At 42.8% G+C, this 22,160-nt stretch overlaps 1 protein-coding gene across 3 annotated transcripts in view; it reads right to left on the reverse strand.

The window, feature by feature from the left end:
* Nucleotides 1–897: 897 nt before the first annotated feature.
* Nucleotides 898–22,160, reverse strand: part of LOC135522644 (partitioning defective 3 homolog) — a 581,006-nt gene continuing 559,743 nt past the window's right edge. For 2 of the 3 annotated variants that reach the window (XM_064949098.1, XM_064949097.1), the window contains 3 exons: nt 21,673–21,793; nt 12,780–12,910; nt 898–4,490 (listed from right to left, as the gene is read on the reverse strand). In XM_064949098.1, coding sequence (XP_064805170.1) covers nt 4,028–4,490; nt 12,780–12,910; nt 21,673–21,793 — 715 coding nt within the window. In that variant the 3' untranslated portion in view covers nt 898–4,027. The remainder of the gene's footprint in view (nt 4,491–12,779; nt 12,911–21,672; nt 21,794–22,160) is intronic. The other variant, XM_064949099.1, reaches the window with a different exon arrangement.

Here is a 22,160-nt window from a genome sequence, read left to right on the forward strand (position 1 = left end):
TGGGGTTTAATGCTGGGTATATTCGGTCTGGAAGCTGAATATCAGTGCTATACTGACAGCAAGGGACATTTTACACTGTTTGAGTCCTCCAATTTTACTCATCTGGTTCTCCCTGAGAGAGAGAGAGAGAGAGAGAGAAAGAGAGAGAGAGAGAGAGAGAAGTACAGTTACAATATATCAGAGAGAGAGTTACAGTATATCTTTAGCCACAGTGAGTTGAACACTCTCCTTAAACATAGAGCATTCCCTTTCCATTCAGAACAGACTGATCCCTTCAACATATCTCCCCTTTTTCTCCCAGCCAAAGATCTGACAGAAGTACAGTACTTCTCGCAGACTCCTTCAGAAATGTAAATGAACAGGGCCAGCTTCACTACAAACCTGCTGGTCCCGGAGAGTTAGTTGAACTTCATAAATATGACAGTCATTTTTAAGGCCGACTGAGTCATTAGCCGTCCCATTAGCCTGTTGGCCAGCCCTGTGATATGATAGCTCTGAGAACAACATTACAGTGATCTATCAGCCCAGAGGATTAAAGACATGGGATGTGTCCACAATGGCACCCTATTCCCTGTATAGTGCACTAGTTCTGACCAGAGCCCTATGCCATTTAGGACACAAACGAAGAAAGGGACTCATGCTTTTGTTCTCTTTCTTTCCTCTGTATTTACTGGTCCATATTGCGAGTTTGGAACGTCCTCACCACATAAATCACCGTCACTGAAGTTGTACTCAGAGACAAGAGATACTTTGTGAGCCTGTTACAACAACGACATTGTTGAAGACGTAATCATTTGTTTGTTTGTGCCACAAAGTTCTAGTTAGTTGTAACCAGGAAGGAAGCAGCCTTCCATATTTATTTATTTAGTCAAATGTGATATGTACAGTACAGAGACAGAGGCTGTATAGAGTTTTTAATACACCAGGTACAATTCTTATAAACCAATCACACTGTTCTTATTACATAAGTCATTGGGAAAACACCATAGATAGTACCTAATTACCGTTTATAAAAGATGACAAGGAACAGTCATAAAAATACATAGTGTAGGATTACTATTTGTCTCTCATGATTAAAACAATAAACGCATAATTCTTTTAAAAAATGAATGAAAATGTGCATGAAGTAATATTTGCTATACAAAAAAAAATGACTCGTTGGATATGGCAGGCACTTGATACACTTCCAAGTCTAACGTGCGGAACACTGTGGAAACATCAAGCACCAAAACCAGCTGTTTGGTTAGAATATTCTAATACGGTAGCAATATGTTTGGAACGGAGGGCGATATCACTTATTGAGAAGCATATAAAACTATGGTGAGAGAGTGTGAAAGAGAGGAAAAGAGGCAAACAGACAGAGAGAAAGAGAGACAGAGTGAGAGAGAGAGGGGCGAAGAGGGAGAGAGGCGAAGAGAGAAAGAGAGAGAGAGAGAAAGAGGGGCGAAGAGAGAAAGAGAGAGAGGGGCAAAGAGAGAGAGAGAGAGAGAGGAGCGAAGAGAGAAAGAGAGAGAGAGAGAGAGAGAGAGAGAGAGAGAGAGGGGCGAAGAGAGAAAGAGAGAGAGGGGAGAAGAGAGAGAGAGAGGGGTGAAGAGAGAAAGAGAGAGAGAGGGGCGGAGAAAGAGAGAGGGGCGAAGAGAGAAAGAGAGAGAGGGGCGAAGAGAGAAAGAGAGAGAGGCGCGAAGAGAGAAAGAGAGAGAGAGAGGGGCGAAGAGAGAAAGAGAGAGAGGGGCGAAGAGAGAAAGAGAGAGAGGGGCGAAGAGAGAAAGAGAGAGAAAGCAAGAGAGATAGCGATAATAAATTGCGAAAGAGAGAGCGTGAATATGGAAGTATGGAAATGTCAAATGTGCCTTTTCTCCAGCCCAGGTCTGTTCCATGCGGCTCAGTGGAATACTTCTGAGGAAGCAATAGAATACATCGCTTGTCGGGTCAATCTACCCTTACAGACTGCCTCATTCCCACCTCCCACTTGTCTTATTCGCTTCACTCCTCTCCTATTGCCGTTTCATTGACACCCATTGTTTCAACATCTGCCAAGGTATATTCAAAGACATGGGAGGCATCACATTACAGGCACACACCCACACACACACACACACAGACATTCTCACCCACACACAGTTGAGAAAAAAACATGGCAATGGTAGTTGAAACATGAATTACGACAGTATTGATTACTTATGAACGGTAATAGAATGAAATTAAAAGTAACAGAGATTGTTGTTTTAGCTGGGCCTCGGGAAAGACAGACAGTCATGCTGTGAGGCTGTATGTGACGCTGTTTAGGAACGTTGTAGTGAACAGTAGGTGGTTTCCCAGTAACCACCTTAATGAAAAATGTGAAGCAGCAGTCAGTCGGACGGGTCAGAACAGACTGGTTACAGGCTTTAGTTACAGTGGCTCAGCCAAGTCAACGACCAAACAGTCAGGCAGAAACACCATGGCACACACACACACCCTAACCCTCCCACTCTACCTCTAACCCATCCACCACCCCCTCACTAGCGCCGCCCAGACACAACACAGATACATGTTTCATGAGCTACATTAATTAATAACCCAACCCTGACCTCGTTTATACTGATGAATCACCCAGATGAAAGGATTTCAAATCAAGTCAAAACAAATGTATTTATAAAGCCCTTTTTACATCAGCAGATATCAAAAAGTGCGCAAACAGAAACCCAGCCTGAAACCCCACAGTGAAATGAGATCTAAAGGATAACCTCTGGTTGAGGAGGAGAGGAGGAGAACTACAAGAGAAAGGAGAAGAAAAAACAAGGGTAGAGGATAAAATGTGAGAGAGAGAGAGAGAGAGAGAGAGTGAGAGAGAGAGAGAGAACGAGAGAGAGCGAGAGAGAGAGAGAGAACGAGAGAGAGAGTGAGAGAGAGTGAGAGTGAGAGAGAGTGAGAGAACGAGAGAGAGAGAGAGAGAGAGAGAGAGAGAGAGAGAGAGAGAGAGAGAGAGAGAGAGAGAGGGAGCATGCGAGGCTGAGTTTAAATAAGAATGGTGTCATAGACCAGGGGGAATTTTCCTCTATAGTGTAACTGGGAACTATAGGGTTGTCTTACCCCAGAATTCGGACATGCTGGTTAACCCAGTAGCTCTTTATGTCAGCACATGCTGACAGCAGCATATAGAACCCTACAGGAACACACCCAAACACAATCTTGGTCCTACACAAACACTTTGGAGTATACACTTGTGTCAGAAGTTGCTCATGATGTCTGGGTGAAAATACTGTGGGGTGCTGATTGACAGAATGTTTTGTAGATACAATGCAGGATGATGAAGGTGTCCAAATACACAAGCCACAGGAAGGGTGAGGACTAGACTCTTAAAGGCCCAGTGCAGCCAAATACGTGATTTGGTAGAGCATACAACCTCACACAGCGAAGTGGTCAACCACACAATCTCACACACTATTTTGAAATAATGCTGTGAAATTGTGAAAATTATGATAATGCCCTTTTAGTGTAAAACTGTTTGAAAAGACCACCTGAAATTTGAGCCTGCTTTGGTGGGATGGAGTTTTGGCCTGCCTGGTGACATCGCCATAACAGCTAGTTTTCTGTTTTCCTCTCCCTTCGCAGACTACTCCCTATCAAAATTCTTGTTTAAGAAATTGCTCTTTACTAAGAAGTTATTTAAGTTTCTTTTTGACCATTTTAATTTTAAACAATCACAGTAACATACTTTATTGTTACCCATAAATGATTTGATATTGAGATAAAAACAGCTGCATTCGACCTTTAAGGCAGAACAGTCTTCCCACAAGGCACTTAAAGTGGGAAGATCACGATGGCAGACACAGACCAGACAACTGGTGATTGGGGTGAATAGAATCCTGACTGTAAAGTTTGTTATAAAAACACCAACATAGAAATACAATTAATTAAACCTCTGTGTTGAAACCATTCAAAGAGATCTAGCGGACTTTAAAAAGATCCAGACTCTCTTATATTATTGCTGGTGATAATCATCAACCCCTCCATCCTCCAGTTCATCTTATCCCTCCTTTGCCCATCAGGAGTAAAATGGATGTCCTTTCTCTGAGCCTTGCAGCCTGTTGAGCCTGGCCAGCTGAGATGGAGATGGGGGCACATCCTGGCGGTACGGCCCCTTGGGTGTGGCTGTGACAGGGATCGGGGCCTGGGTCAGGACTGGATCCTGGGGAAGGGTTGGAGTCGGGGCTGGGTGAATGTCATCGTAGCTGGTGTTGGTGACAGGGACCCCCTCCTGTGGCGGCGGTAGTCTCATCTTGGCCTCAGACTGCTCCCTGCGTCTCTGCTCCTGCCTCAGCAGCTCCTGGGTCTCCAGCAGGACGCGGGCGTTGAAGCCACTGGCCCCGCCGTGTAGGTAGCCGTTCCTGGAGCCCTGGTAGCTTGAGTAGCGGGGGTTCTCCTTGGCCGTCTGGAAGACCTCGCCCGGCGGGAAGGCTTTGTCACACGACTCCTGGGACACTGTGCTGGGGGTCTTACGAGGTTGCCTGGAGGACACAAGAACAACATAGTTTCATGAGCTACACTTTGATTTTCAATATTTGCAACATGGTTGTATAGGATTTTCTTTGTAGTTGCGCAATTCACCAGAAACACAAAAGGAGAAATAAGGCAAAAATGAGATGGAGATCTGCCAAGGTCTTCTTTCTGTATATATGATGAATCAGGATACATGAAGACATGAAGACAGGATACATGAAGACAAAGACAGGATACATGAAGGCATAAAGACAGGATACATGAAGACAAAAACAGGATACACGAAGGCATAAAGGCAGGATACATGAAGACAAAGACAGAATACATGAAGACAAAGGCAGGATACATGAAGACATAAAGACAGAATACATGAAGACAAAGACAGGACACACAAAGGTATAAAGGCAGGATACATGAAGACAAAGACAGAATACATGAAGACAAAGACAGGATACATGAAGACAAAGGCAGGATACATGAAGACATAAAGACAGAATACATGAAGACAAAGACAGGATACACAAAGGTATACAGGCAGGATACATGAAGACATAAAGACAGGATACATGAAGACATAAAGACAGAATACATGAAGACAAAGACATGATACGCAAAGGTATAAAGGCAGGATACACAAAGGTATAAAGGCAGGATACATGAAGACATAAAGACAGAATACATGAAGACAAAGACAGGATACATGAAGGTATAAAGACATGAAGACAGGATACATGAAGACATGAAGACAGGATACATGAAGACATAAAGGTAGAATAAATGAAGACATAAAGACAGGATACATAAAGACAGGATACATGAAGACATAAATACATGAAGGCAGGATACATGAAGACAAAGACAGGATACATGAAGACATAAAGACATGAAGGCAGGATACATGAAGACAAAGACAGGATACATGAAGACATAAAGACATGAAGACAGGATACATGAAGACAAAGACAGGATACATGAAGACATAAAGACATGAAGACAGGATACATGAAGACATAAAGACAGGATAAATGAAGACATAAAGACAGGATACATAAAGACAGGATACATGAAGACATAAATACATGAAGACAGGATACATGAAGACATAAAGACATATAGACCGGATACATAAAGGCAGGATACATGAAGACATAAAGACAAAGACAGGATACATGAAGACATAAAGACAGGATAAATGAAGACATAAAGACAGGATACATAAAGACAGGATACATAAAGACAGGATACATGAAAACATAAATACATGAAGACAGGACACATGAAGACATAAAGACAAAGACAGGATACATGAAGAAATAAAGACATAAAGACAGGATACATGAAGACATAAAGACAGGATACATGAAGACATAAATGCATGAAGACAGGCTACATGAAGACATAAAGACATAAAGACAGGATACATGAAGACATAAATACATAAAGACAGGATACATGAAGACATAAATACAGGATACATGAAGACATAAAGACAGGATACATGAAGACATAAAGACATAAAGACAGGATACATGAAGTCATAAAGACAGGATACATGAAGACAAAAGGACAGGATACATAAAGGCAGGATACATGAAGACATAAAGACAAAGACAGGATACATGAATACGTAAAGACAGGATAAATTAAGATATAAAGACAGGATACATAAAGACAGGATACATGAAGACATAAATACATGAAGACAGGATACATGAAGACATAAAGACATAAAGACAGGATACATGAAGACATAAAGACATAAAGACAGGATACATGAAGACATAAAGACAGGATACATGAAGACAGGATACTTGAAGACATAAATACATGAAGACAGGCTACATGAAGACATAAAGACAAAGACAGGATACATGAAGACATAAATACATAAAGACAGGATACATGAAGACATAAATACAGGATACATGAAGACATAAAGACAAAGACAGGATACATGAAGACAAAAGGACAGGATACATGAAGACAAAGACAGGATACATGAAGACATAAAGACATGACGACAGGATACATGAAGACAAAGACATGAAGACATAAATACATGAAGACAGGATACATGAAGACATAAAGACAGGATACATAAAGGCAGGATACATGAAGACATAAAGACAAAGACAGGATACATGAAGACATAAAGACAGGATAAATGAAGACATAAAGACAGGATACATAAAAATAGGATACATGAAGACATAAATACATGAAGACAGGATACATGAAGACATAAAGACAGGATACATGAAGACATAAAGACATAAGACAGGATACATGAAGACGGGATACATGAAGCCATAAAGACATAAAGACAGGATACATGAAGATATAAATACATAAAGACAGGATACATGAAGACATAAATACAGGATACATGAAGACATAAAGACAGGATACATGAAGACATAAATACAGGATACATGAATACATAAAGACAGGATACATGAAGACATAAATACAGGATACATGAAGACATAAAGACAGGATACATGAAGACATAAAGACATAAAGACAGGATACATGAAGACATAAAGACAGGATACATGAAGACATAAATACAGGATACATAAATACAGGATACATGAAGACAAAGACAGCATACATGAAGACATAAAGACATAAAGACAGGATACATGAAGACATAAATACAGGATACATGAAGACATAAATACAGGATACATGAATACATAAATACAGGATACATGAAGACATAAAGACAGGATACATGAAGACATAAAGACATAAAGACAGGATACATGAAGACATAAAGACAGGATACATGAAGACATAAAGACAGGATACATGAAGACATAAAGACAGGATACACGAAGACATAAAGACATGAAGACAAAGATGGGATACACAAAGAAACATACAGAGAGTGATAGCGAACAAATGGAGGGTTGTTAACAACAGCGGCACTATTATTTCCACAGATGTAAACACACACAAAACTGTAGCTTTCACACATTGATCTCCTTTTAGAGATGGGCACATTTACCACAGACACAGTAATGGCTGCCCTCTCTGCTGCATGATCTGCCCCTGTCCAGCCGTCTGCTAGCCTATGACTGACGCACGCACGCACACACACACACACACGCACGCACGCACACACACACACACACACACACACACACACACAACCACACGCACACACACACACACACACACACACACACACACACACACACACACACACACACCACACACACACACACACACACACACACACACACACACACACCACAAACACACACACACACAAACCCTTAAATTGTGTCTAAAAGCCATCATTGGGAGATGTGTCCTCTTTGGCTAACGTGTGTGTGCCTGGCCACCTTCTCAATTATTACAATCCATTAAGGAAGCAATGTGATGTGAGATGGAAGACGTGTGACAGTGGCGGCATCCCAAATGGCACCCTATTCCCTATATAGTGCACTACATTTGACCAGTGCCCATAGGGAATAGGGTGCCATTTGGGATACAGATATGTCCTCCTTTACTGTACGTTTGGGTGCAAAGAGAGAGAAAGATCCCATTCACACCTCACTGACCTCACACAGTTTAAAAGGGTTTCGAGTTCACATCACACAGAACAGAACAGGGCTGGAGCAGGGAGCTGGAGCAGGGAGCTGGGGGTCAAGGCATGACATGCTTTCAGACTAGTGACAGGAAGCTCACAGTCCTGACTGCATGCTTCCCAAATGGCACCCGATTCCCTACATAGTGCACTGCCTTTGACCAGGGCTCATAGTGCTCTGTAGGGAATAGGGTGCAATTTAAGACCGAGAACTTGGATGCCTGGCCTGTTCCTTATCTCTAGAACTGTATGGTAGTGAGGTGAGAGTGAGGTCTACCGTACCTGCAAGCTGCTATTAAAAACTGTACGAAGCAGTCAGCCCTATTTTAGCCTGCCAGCTGTGGACAAAATCCCCCTATTGAAGGCCAGCGAAGCCAGAGTTTTTGCACTCTCCAACTGTAGCTCAAAAGGGGATCCATGGCACACACAGCCATGTGTGACTGTTTGCTGTGGTTAGTAAAATAAAACAGCTAATAAGATATTTATCTGGATAGGGGATGTGAAAATGGAACATTTGTATGGAGCTGGTCTGGTCTGCCATTGATATGACCTGAGTTCCACATGGAGCTGTTTTAAATCAAACGTCCATATGATACCACATAATGCAGCCACAGAGACTTGGGGCATCTGCATTCACTTTGGACAAGGACAACAGCAGAAAAATAAGATAGTAATAATTCCCTATCCCTCGCCTCTATCCCTCCCCATTCACCTGTCCTTCTCGTGGTCTGATTCTAACGGTGTATCCCCTTGTAAATGAGCCACTGCGAATGGTGGCCTCTGTGCTCTCTTCTGGCTGAGGAGAGGGGATGAGCTGAAACACATGGCAGTACTCAGACACTGTGGATCTTTGTGTGTGTGTGTGTGTGTGTGTGTGTGTGTGTGTGTGTGTGTGTGTGTGTGTGTGTGTGTGTGTGTGTGTGTGTGTGTGTGTGTGTGTGTGTGTGTGTGTGTGTGTGTGTGTGTGTGTGTGTGTGTGTGTGTGTGTGTGTGTGTGTGTGTGTGTGCAAATCAAAGCCAAGGCAGATGTGGGGACACACTGTAGAGAGAGTCTTACCACATGCTCAGCCTCTGAGAATGAGAGAGGAAAAGAGAGCGAGAACTCTGAATCTGGCCTCCACAACAGCCACAGCTCACGTGGGAGGTGCTCGTTCAGAGCCGTGTGACGCTTCATTTAGAACTTAGTGACTTGAAGTTCCAACACGGTTTTTAGTGCTGGTGACGTAGATGGAGGGTTGATATGGGGCAACATACAATCAAGAGGAAAGAATCTGTATGGGAAATAGTTACATAGTGGTGTTGAACCCTGTATCTCCTACTCTTCTCCAAGAATGGGAATTAAAAGCATTCTTTACTTACAGTGGTGAGGGGAGGGTTATTGAAAGCAAAATAAATGTCATCATGAAATACGTGGGTTAAATTTAGAAGGACAATATTTAACAAACATAGTCAGGAAGTTGGCTTCAAGAGGAATCTGTGGCTGGCTGCTGTGTCTGTGTGTTTTTGCAACTGCAGCTGGTAGAGATCAGGGTTGATCAAAATGGAAACACACTCTCACACACGCAGGCATGTACACGCACACACACACGCAGGCATGTACACATACACATTCACACAGTTATGTACACATACACATTCACACAGTTATGTACACATACACATTCACACAGTTATGTACACACACACGCAGGCACGTACACACACACGCAGGCACGTACACACACACGCAGGCACGTACACACACACACACACACACACACACACACACACACACACACACACACACACACACACACACACACACACACACAAACAGTGAGGGAATGAGAAAAACGCAGAAAAACATGTACCTTGTCCATGCAATGCCAAAGGCCCATGGGTATACAAACAAATAAAAACTTGGAACAATGTTTTACTTGTCTTTCAGGAAACTAAGTTGTTTGTTTACATGAGGAATGTGAGTGTGCGTGTGCGTGTGCGTGTCTGGCAGCTACAGACTGGCCACTGAACTAAGCTTATCCTGCCTGCTACTTACGCCAGCTAAGCACCCTTCTGACTGGCAATCAGCCCCCGTCTCTCCTCCCTCACCCTGTCTGGCCTAGCTAACCCTGTTCCAATAACAAGAGTTCATTAGAGAAATGTCCGACCCTCCGATCCTCACATCCCAGACCACCACTAAGCCTATCAGTAATCAGATAGCATGGATTCTCAGGGTTTTGGGGAGACTGGGCTTTAGGGAACGGCCTCTTGGTTGTATGGATGACTGCCCTCACTTCCCGTTTTAAAGTCATTACACAGGGAAGAGGAGAGGGGATTTTGGGTATTATGGGTCCTGAGTAAGACTTGAGTTCCTAATGAGGATCTGTGTGTGTCCTGACGTTTGCTCTGACTTTCCTATTTCGGGTCAAAGGGCATGCTACACTGAGCTGACCCTGGCTGAAAGAGGCTATGAGATTATAGGAGGAATGCTTGTCAAAGGACATGGTCCGATGACCTTCCTCAGGAGATGAGGACTTTCCCTAGGGAAACCATGTTAAACGCAGGCATGGGGAAAGCAGTAGTCACATTAAACATGGATGACCTTCCTCAGGAGATGAGGACTTTCCCTAGGGAAACCATGTTAAACGCAGACATGGGGAAAGCAGTAGTCACATTCAACATGGATGACCTTCCTCAGGAGATGAGGACTTTCCCTAGGGAAACCATGTTAAACGCAGACATGGGGAAAGCAGTAGTCACATTCAACATGGATGACCTTCCTCAGGAGATGAGGACTTTCCCTAGGGAAACCATGTTAAACGCAGACATGGGGAAAGCAGTAGTCACATTCAACATGGATGACCTTCCTCAGGAGATGAGGACTTTCCCTAGGGAAACCATGTTAAACGCAGACATGGGGAAAGCAGTAGTCACATTCAACACAATTTCTCCGTGTTGTAAAATAACTTTTGAAAGAAATATATGGATTGGTCAATGTTGGTAAGAGTGATAGCAAACGAATTTTACCGCTGCCACCAAAAGCCAACTAACACTTCTGTTTAAAACAACTAGGAAGGAAATGTATGGATTGGTCAACATGCCATTGCACATATTGATCGGTGCGTTTGTGTGCGGACCACAAAATCAATAACTATAGAGAGGGACAAGTTTTAATCAATCCAAGATTGACCGCCTAAGACCGCCATCTAAGAGCGTAACAGAGTGTTTAAATGAGTGTTGTTTGTGCAGACCCCTGCTTCCTTCTACTGGGTCTAGAACTCAATGTCTCTAGAGACTAACAGAACCTTTTTTTCTGGCCAATGAAATCAGAATTCCTGAATGTGAGACCACACATATAAGGGTCTGCCATTGTTGAAACAGAGCCGTGTAGCAATTGTCTAAAGAACACAATTAGATTCAGTGAAAGCTAAAGAAATCATCTTTCACTTTTTACATTCTCCATGTCTCAAAAAGATTCCATGATACAAGCGCTAACTTTGGCTTATTGCCTTCAGCACAGTGAGGCGTGAGGGAAAAAGAAAACAGCCGATGAATATGGGAATAAATAACTCAAAATAGCAGTCAGTCCATCTGTATCGGCAGTTGCCTTCAGTTAAGATGAGCTTTTTTTCTTTAAGTCTGTAAAAGCTTAAGATGACGAGGAAGCTCCGTCCGGAAGCAACGTCCCTCCGTCCGTTGGCTGTTAGATTTGCATTGACTGAGAGTGATTAGAGAAGTGCGTGCGAGCGCGTGTGCGATTAAAGAGGGTAGGAAGCTTTATATTAAAGTCGTCACAGAGAGACAGCTGGGAAGGCAAACTCTGATATTAAAGTGGGTCCGAGGGCTCCAGATCATCCCTGATACTATAAGCTTTATTGGCGTTTCTGACAAATGCTAAATAAATGAGAAAGAGATAAGTAATGCAGCTACTGCTCTGAATGCTGTGAAAGAGAAAGGCGGAAGTTGCTAAGATAAATGTCTCTAAAAAACACTATTTTTTTAGGCACTGAGGGTGGTAGAGCATTTTGATCTCCATGTGATAAACTTGTTTCCCTCTGGTCAACACTAAAGAGAAAGCATTACGTGGGATTGTATTAAATGATTGCATTCCAAGAGTTTGCCCAAAATCATTTAACATTCTAGAGATAACTTCAGTACAGTGTGGATTTGAAATGTTTGCCTTTTTTTGACTTTGACGGTACGAGACATAGACATAGACAATTTGAGAAGAGAAGAAATAAAGAAGAGGGAGAGAGAGAGAGAGGGAGAGAGATGGGAAGAGAGAGAGATGGGAAGAGAGGGAGAGAGAGAGAGAGCGAGAGAGAGAGATGGAGATAGATGGGGAGAGAGGGGGAGAGAGAGAGAGAGAGAGAGAGAGAGAGAGATGGGGGAGAGAGAGAGAGAGAGAGAGAGAGAGAAAGAGAGAGAGATGGAGAGAGAGGGGGAGAGAGAGAGAGAGAGGGAGAGAGAGATGGAGATAGATGGGGAGAGAGGGAGAGAGAGAGAGAGAGAGAGAGATGGGGAGAGAGGGAGAGGGAGAGAGAGAGAGAGAGAGAGAGAGAGGGAGAGATGGGGAGAGAGGGAGAGAGAGAGAGAGATGGGGAGAGAGGGAGAGGGAGAGAGAGAGAGAGAGGGAGAGAGAGAGATGGGGAGAGAGAGAGAAGATGGAAAGAAAGAGAGAGAGAGGGAGAGATGGAAAGAAAGAGATGGTGTATCTTACCGTGGCAGGGAACTGTACTGTCTTTGGGCCTGTGTAAATGAGTCTCGTCTCTTGTCTTGTCTCGGTCTCTGCACCTGTGACTCCACAGAAACAGATTGGTGTCCGGTCAGGGTATAGGTCTCCGAGTTAGCCTGAAACACACATCCCGGTTACACACAGTACATGTACACTTTACACACAAACACACATACATACAATATATTTACAGCACATTTACACAATGATTTTGGATACTCTGACATTATACACAGACCCTTAATAAAGCCCAGTAGAAAAGACATTGCGTACTTCTATTATCAAGACCAGAAGTTGATGGAAGGTAGGTTTCTCAAGAGCAAGAGTTTATTTGTTGGAGGATGTTGGTGGATGGTACTAGATGTTAATGAAGAAAACACCTGCACCTCTGACCCTGGCGGAGGCTAATACTGTCATTAGTCTAGCCCACACATCCTTGACCCGGAGTGGAGAGCCATAATGGCGCCATCATTACCTGTTGCCATTGTTGGCATGCTTTAGCTGGTAGTTGGTGACCTTGACTACCACGGCCTGATCCAAACGAGGAAGTGGCTCTGTGGCTTTGTTGTGTGAAGTCATCAGAATGGTTGGTATGGTATAATCATCACACGCACTCGCAGGCTCACAACGCAAGACACATCGCTAATGAGCTAGCTGATTAAAAACATGACAACCTAATTAGCAGTAGAGGCATGTACATGCTTGTACCTTTGGAGGATGTGTCAGAAGAACCGTTGACTTGAGTATTTAAAAAAAAACAACATATTTATTTATTTATCTATGAAAGGCTTTGAGGGATATGTGGCTGAAGGGGATATTGCTGTCAGTATGGGTACTGTATCATCAAGAGAACCTCTTTAAAATGTCTAATGTCTCCTGCAGATTTTCACATTGACAGCTGCAATAACAACCTAATAGGCCAATTACAGAAATCGCGCCAACCTCTCCCGAAGCCCTTGGAAGTAAAAATAATTATGCTATTACATTTTAGTGTACGCTCGTATCCAGAGCGACTTACATTTTCATACTTTTTTTTGTACTGGTCCCCTGTGGGAATCGAACCCACAACCCTGGCGCTTGCCATCTCTACCAATTAAGCTACACAGGACCTATTACACGTGTGTCAAATGAATTGACCTTAATGTTTCAGGTTTCCCTGAAATAACACATCTCGCTCCACTCAAAAATGCTTGAAAACATAAACTGATATCAGATTAGGCGTAAGGGAAACATGAAATGAGTTTATTGGGCCTAAAAGCGGAGGGTGAGAAAATGATTTGGCCAAAATAACTTTTTATGTCATTTCAATGGGGGATGGAGGATGGGATTCAGCCCCAGGCTTGACATTTCCTGTATTCAGGTTTCTTATTGTAGGGAGCTGAGGTCTAACCGTAGAAAAGAATGGCTTTATCTCAAATGTCACCCTATTCCTTATATAGAGCACTACTTTTGACATCAGCCCATAGGGCTCTGGTAAAAAGTAGTGCACTATGTAGGGAATAGGGTGCCATGTTAGGGAAGAAGGCAAGAGGAATGGCTGGGAGACAGAATCAGTCAGAGTAATACCATTAGCAAGGAAGAAGAATCTGATTATTCACTGTTCTGCAGGAATACAATGCCATATAAAACATTACATTTGCCAAAATCTAATCAAAAGATGTCCCTGTTCATTTTTGATTTAATAACAGGGAAAAGGGATGTCAATACTTTATGTTTTTCCCTCCACGTTGCGTAGCCTAGCCTGTCAAGTCCATGGAGGAAAAATATACCACCTGTTAAAACACAAGAACATTCAGCGAGACAGAGAGAGAGAGTGATTGAGACATAATTATGAAAATGATGTGCAGCTATCAAAAATAAAGAAACATGAAAACAGATGGAAAGGGAGGGAGAGCCTTGGACCTCTGACCTCACAGAAACGCAGTCTAATAGTGATCATAGACTCACCCATCCCCATCTAGACCATCAGAGGAGGGTCCTCACACAAACAGCCATATGGAACACATTTCCCTGCGAATGTACTTGACTGGTGCACATAAAGACAGAGGGCGTATCCCAAATGGCATCCTATTCCCTATATAGTGCACTACTTTTGATCAGGGCCCACAGGGCTAGATAGTATGAAAAGAGAAGGCAAGGCTAAGCCTGGGCCGGGATGGATAAAACCTACAGTTGGATAATGGATAATGACGCCACTCCCCCTTTAAATTGTTTCACACAGATCCAATTCCTGTCAATTTATTAACAGCGGGGCTAGTCCATTTGCGGTGAGGAGGGGTGTGCCGCCCCCAGGCTACAGCTCTATTCGCAGACCGCTCCGTGTGGTCCACCACTTCCTCTACTCAGCCCAGAGAACTCCGAGAACGGACACAAATGGGAAGTGGCTTTCTTTATCGCCACATCTCAGACTTTAAGCACCTCAATACATCTCAGTCTAAGTATCTCCTCTGTATAGGAAGTACATCAAAAACAGACCCGCCTGGTTATTAGGACCATGTGCACGCATCCTCCTGAGACATTTAAAAGGCATTGAAGAGCTGGTACATCTCTAAAGAATTAGATATAGAATTATATGCGCTCATTCTGTAGGTCTACATTTTACTGCTCTTACATGTTATTACATAGGGAGTAATGGACATGCATAATGCAATGTTCCCCTTGAGTTCTCTCTCTCTCTCTCGCTCTCTCTCTCGCTCTCTCTCTCGCTCGCTCTCTCTCTCGCTCTCTCTCTCGCTCTCTCTCTCGCTCTCGCTCTCTCTCGCTCTCTCTCGCTCTCTCTCTCGCTCTCGCTCTCTCTCGCTCTCTCTCGCTCTGTCTCTCGCTCTCTCTCGCTCTCTCTCTCGCTCTCTCTCTCGCTCTCTCTCCCCCTCTCCTTCTCCCCCTCTCCCTCTCTCTCTCTCCCCCTCTCCCTCTCTCCCCCTCTCTCTCTCCCCCTCTCCCTCTCTCCCTCTCTCACGCTCGCTCTCTCTCGCTCTCTCTCGCTCTCTCTCTCGCTCTCTCTCTCGCTCTCTCTCGCTCTCTCTCTCGCTCTCTCTCTCGCTCTCTCTCTCGCTCTCTCTCTCTCTCCCCCTCTCCCTCTCTTTCTCCCCCTCTCCCTCTCTCTCTCTCTCTCTCCCCCTCTCCCTCTCTCACTCTGCACTATATCTCATCTCAGAACAGAAACACAATTTTGTATCGAAGTAACCACGGCAGTATGATAAAGACAAGGGCCCTGAATTGCAGTGTCTGTCCGTGTTATCTGTGAGTAGCCATTATCACACAACCAACCACACAACAGAGAGTGAATCCCTATACTGCTCCCTGTGGCTGTGCATGGGTTAATGCAACTTTGTAGCTGATTGCAATGGCACAGAACACAGTACAGAGTTGTATTATCACTAGAAACCGTCTTACCCCTTTGCCCCTGGCCTCGACCAAGTCAAGTGACTGCACTTACAAAGAGCTTACGCTTCACATGATTTCACGATAACCAGTTCAACACACATGCTGTTTCTCCCTCCCGCATGGGCAAGGAATGTCCTGGATTCCCCTTGACTGTACTGCTTCCATGGTGGCTGAGTTTGTAGCCTTGTATGTTATGGGCGGATTCATTGTAATTCAAAGGAATTCACATAAATAAGAGTTTTAATAGGATCCGGTGGTGTTTTTGATCCAGTACCAGTATAGTGGTGGAACACTCTCCTGTTCTGTGTGTTCATGCTGAACATGCTTCTCCAAGGCTCAAATGGCACCCTGTTCCCTAGGGCCCATAGGGCTCTGGTCAAAAATAGCGCGCAATATAGGGAATAGGGCGCCTTTTGGGACACAACCCATCTATCCCACCCAACAACAAAGATAACATGTTATTGCTTAAGAACAGAGAGGCAGCCCTCGTGGAACATTCATGTGGTTTATTATGATGAACATCTGGAAATCCCCTCTCAGAAGGAATCTGCACCTTAGGCCTACGATGTGGGAGGGAGAGAAAACAAGACGAGGGCTAATTGTGTGTATTGGCTCAGGTTGTGTGACAGCCAGGCATAGGCTGTAGATTACCACCATTATTCTATTATAGAAGACTAGAGGAGTCAGAGTTCTGACCGGAACATTCTCGCTATAGAGTCCGAGGCAGGGTTCTGCAGGGAGAGAGAGAGAGAGAGAGAGAGAGAGAGAGAGAGAGAGAGAGAGAGAGAGAGAGAGAGAGAGAGAGAGAGAAGACCCACCTCAGTTCACTTTAAGAGAACTGGGGCTAAACCCTCGCCGGTAACACAACATTAAAAACACACTAAATCGCCTCACTCTGTCTATCTTTCTGTTTGTCTTCCTCTCTGGCTGTCTGTCTCTATCTGTATCTATCGCTCTCTCTCCCTCTCTATATTCAGTGTATATCTCTCTCTCCCTCACTATATACAGTGTGTATCTATCGCTCTCTCTCCCTCTCTATATTGAGTGTATATCTCTCTCTCCCTCTCTATATACAGTTTGTATCTATCGCTCTCTCTCCCTCTCTATATTCAGTGTATATCTCTATCTCTCTCTCTATATATTCAATGTATATCTATCTCTATCTCCCTCTCCATATTCAGTGTATATCTATCTCTCCCTCTCTATATACAGTGTATATCTCTCCCTCTCTATATACAGTGTATATCTCTCCCTCTCTATATTCAGTGTATATCTATCTCTCCCTCTCTATATACAGTGTATATCTCTCCCTCTCTATATACAGTGTATATCTCTCCCTCTCTATATACAGTGTATATCTATCTCTCTCTATATTCAGTGTATATCTCTCTCTATATATATTCAGTGTATATCTATCTCTCTCTCCCTCTCTATATACAATGTATATCTATCTCTCTCTATATACAGTGTATATCTATCTCTCTCCCTCTCTATATACAGTGTATATCTATCTCTCTCTATATACAGTGTATATCTATCTCTCTCTCCCTCTCTATATTCAGTGCATATCTCTTCCTCTCTCCCTCTCCATATACAGTGTATATCTATCTCTCTCTCCCTGTCTATATTCAGTGTATATCTATCTCTCTCTATATACAGTGTATATCTATCTCTCTCTATATACAGTGTATATATATATCTCTCTATATACAGTGTATATCTATCTCTCTCTATATACAGTGTATATCTATCTCTCTCTATATACAGTGTATATCTATCTCTCTCTGTATACAGTGTATATCTATCTCTCTCTCCCTCTCCATATACAGTGTATATCTATCTCTCTCTCCCTCTCCATATACAGTGTATATCTATCTCTCTATATACAGTGTATATCTCTCTCTCTCTATATACAGTGTATATCTATCTCTCTCTATATACAGTGTATATCTATCTCTCTCTCCCTCTCTATATATATACAGTGTATATCTATCTCTCTCTCTATATATATACAGTTTATATCTATCTCGCTCTGTCTTGCTAGTATGACTGGTATGGGAACATGCAAATCAGTGCCTGAAGCGACGATTGACTAGGGCTTATTTCAGTAAGCAACACAACCTCAAAACAAACACTTACATTCACAAGTTAACTTAACACTCCAACAGTTTGTTTTACCAGGGCCAGGGGGTGAATGAGGACGCAAAGGTGATTTCTCGATGTTTATGTCTGAATCTGAGGCCTATCATTGATCAGGTCCTCATGTTGGGTTGGAGAGACAGAGAGAGCATTTTTCCCCCTGACCACAACCCACACGCAACTCAAACTTACAAACAATTATGTCTACCACCATGTGTCTATGGTTACAACTGTTTACATGGAGTGTCAATATTTCAAAAGATTCTACACCATGCAGGCCATGCTGCATATTACACACATCTAGTATGGATGTGGATACTTTTTTCTTTATCATAAATAACTGATATTTTAACATCATTTCAACCTTGAGTTTCATGTCCTTCCTGGTTGTAGTTTTGTGTTGTTGCCAGATGACACGATTTCAATTGAATCCCTTAGCAAAGTTCAAATAACGTCTCTCCTACCTTCTCACTTAACCCATTCTATCAGTGTGATTCTACATTACTATGAAAACGACACATGAAAAAGTAACATGAATAAAGTAGGCCCCCACAACTCCTGGGACCGCCTATATCTTATTACAGAGGAACATTGGGAGACTTTCAACAGTGTAAACAATCAGGAACAATTAGGCTCTCCGTGGCCTCTTTTCCTTAGACGCCTCTGGCTACATCCCAAATGGAACCCTATTACCTATATAATGTCCTACTTTGACCAGAGCTCTGGTCAAAAGTAGTACACTATCTCTGGTCAAAAGTAGTACACTATATAGGGAATAGGGTGCCGTTTGGGATGTAGGCTGAGTATCTGCGTAAATAGTCAAATGTTCTTTCACTTCGCATACAATTGAAGACAATGTGAAACGATTAAACAAAGCTACATGGCTTTGATTATTCAATAAGGCAAACACTGAGGCTAAGCTATGATTAATACAGACCGTTTGACTTATTTTTTTAACACTAAAGATACGCTATTATAAAGATATGGTAAATAGAGGCCGTTTGACCACTCTATGGGCATTATGGCTAAGCTATTATAAAGATATGGTAAATAGAGGCCGTTTGACCACTCTATGGGCATTATGGCTAAGCTATTATAAAGATATGGTAAATAGAGGCCGTTTGACCACTCTATGGGCATTATGGCTAAGCTATTATAAAGCTATGGTAAATAGAGGCCGTTTGACCACTCTATGGGCATTATGGCTAAGCTATTATAAAGATATGGTAAATAGAGGCCGTTAGACCACTCTATGGGCATTATGGCTAAGCTATTATAAAGATATGGTAAATATAGGCCGTTTGACCACTCTATGGGCATTATGGCTAAACTATTGTAAAGCTATGGTAAATAGAGGCCGTTTGACCACTCTATGGGCATTATGGCTAAACTATTGTAAAGATATGGTAAATAGAGGCCGTTTGACCACTCTATGGGCATTATGGCTAAGCTATTATAAAGATATGGTAAATAGAGGCCGTTTGACCACTCTATGGGCATTATGGCTAAGCTATTGTAAAGCTATGGTAAATAGAGGACGTTAGACCACTCTATGGGCATTATGGCTAAGCTATTATGAAGATATGGTAAATAGAGGCCGTTTGACCACTCTATGGGCATTATGGCTAAGCTATTATAAAGATAGGGTAAATAGAGGCCGTTTGACCACTCTATAGGCATTATGGCTAAGCTATTGTAAAGATATGGTAAATAGAGTCTGTTTGACCACTCTATGGGCATTATGGCTAAACTATTTTAAAGATATGGTAAATAGAGGCCCTATGGGCATTATGGCATGTGTGAGGAGACTGGTGTTACAACTGAGCATGCAAACTGGCTTGCTGGAGAGACAATGGTCAACTTCAAGCGTTAGACAACGAGTGCAATGCATATATGGCCACTATGGTCATAGCATTGCTCTGTCTCAAATCAACACTAATTAGGGATGTTAAGACGGAAAATGTATGGTGGGAAATGTTACTCCTACAAGAAGAGAATGGAGGCCAAATATTTTAACCAGCGGGGTTCAATACACTGACCCATAATTGAGGAAATGGTTCTATTCCAAATGGTGATTAGCCTGTCATCTTTTCACAGGAAGTCGGAGCACAAGCCGCTATGTCTGTCTCAAACCATTACATCGCAAAGATACACAGCTATTTGACCTTTGACCTGGTGACTCACTTCCCACCATGCTGGATCTGACAGGGTATATTATTCTGTCCGCACCCCAAATAGCACCATATTCCTTCTAGAGTGCACTACTTTTGACCAGGGCCCATGGACCTCCATTTGGCCTCCATTTCACCCATAGGGCTCTTGTCAAAAGTACTGCACTATAAGGAATTAGGGTGCCATTTGCACACTCTGTGTTGTTAGATCAAGATAAAAATGAACGACCTTTAACCGCTGGATGTAAACCACTGGCGGACAAAGGAAACATTGTAAGAGCTCTTATCATTGTAATCAGTGAGAGAGCGAAATGAAGAGACACATTCACACGTTGAAGAACATTTGTTTTGTAAACGGCTGGGATGGTTAACATCAATAACGGTTTCTTATTATGAATCGGCACAGCAATAAATTGAAGTGACTGCATTTCAGTGACTGACATTGGAGAAATAGAAACGGTTATTTGTTTCACACACAGCAGGAGAAGTCAAAGTAAAGCCATACACCTAAATAACCAAAGGAATGACATTGATTACATTCAGCCAATTAAAACCCAAACAAATCCCACTGCAGTATAAGATAAATCAAAGAGCGAAAAACAAGGAAAAACATCCCTTTGAATCAAATTAAAAAAGTATTCTTAATTAACTCTGAAGAGATTGAAATTAAGGAATTTTAAGATCTCTCTCAATTTGTCTCAACATTCTTAATATTCACTGTCACTGTCAACTCATCTTATTTCATTTCATCATCCTCCCAATGTAGAGTCATTTCTTTAAAGTAGTGAATATCTGAGAAAGATGGGAACTTTAATTATTAGTAATTACTTCCAGGTCTGAGGTCACAGCAGAGGATTAGAAAGGCCTGTTACGAGACGCCTAAGTAGAATAAATGACTGAGGTTGTCCAGGATCAGTTTTCAAATTGTAGAGCATGAGCATGTCCTAGTGTCAACCTGGTAAGGTTTACATCAGAGTAGGCAGACAGGCAGGTAGTCAGGTAGGTCGGTAAGCAGGCAGGCAGAGAAGAAGGGGTTGTGTTGGGTTAGGTTGGGCTGGGCTGGTAATTAGGGTTATTTTGGAGGTCCGTGCAGTGTTGGACTGGGGAGTTGGGTTAGGTTAGGCTGTTGGCTGGTTTGGGTGGTTTGATGCGCTGGTCCATACTGCAGGTTGTTAGACACTCACCCAGGGCTGCTCGAAGCTGTATGTGCGCCGTCGGTCATCAGGGTCCTCCTCTCCTCTGGCCTGCTGGAACTCAACCCTCAGACGCCGTATCCGGTCATGGTTACTTGGCGCCAGTCGGTTGCTGCGGAACCAAAGAGGACACAGAGAGTAAGAGGAGAAGGGGAATATAAGCACGGACCAGTAACAGCATTATATCATGTTTTACAATGGTGTCACAAAGATTCACACAGTGAACTGTACAGACATCGTTATTACCCCTATGTGGATAGGTGCAAGTGTACTGTATTGTTTTACAGGTTCAGCCATAGTAGTACGGCACCCCTGGAGCAAATTAGGGTTACGTGCCTTGCTCAAGGGCACATCAACAGATTTCTCATCGTGTCGGCTAGGGTATTCCAAACCAGCGACCTTTCGGATACTGGCCCAATTAATAGAATTTTCAACCATTTTAGAATGAAACGTGTCTAAATTGTGTCCCATACAGCAAA

This window comes from Oncorhynchus masou, chromosome 30 (assembly GCF_036934945.1).
Source record: "Oncorhynchus masou masou isolate Uvic2021 chromosome 30, UVic_Omas_1.1, whole genome shotgun sequence".
Classification (NCBI taxonomy): domain Eukaryota; kingdom Metazoa; phylum Chordata; class Actinopteri; order Salmoniformes; family Salmonidae; genus Oncorhynchus; species Oncorhynchus masou.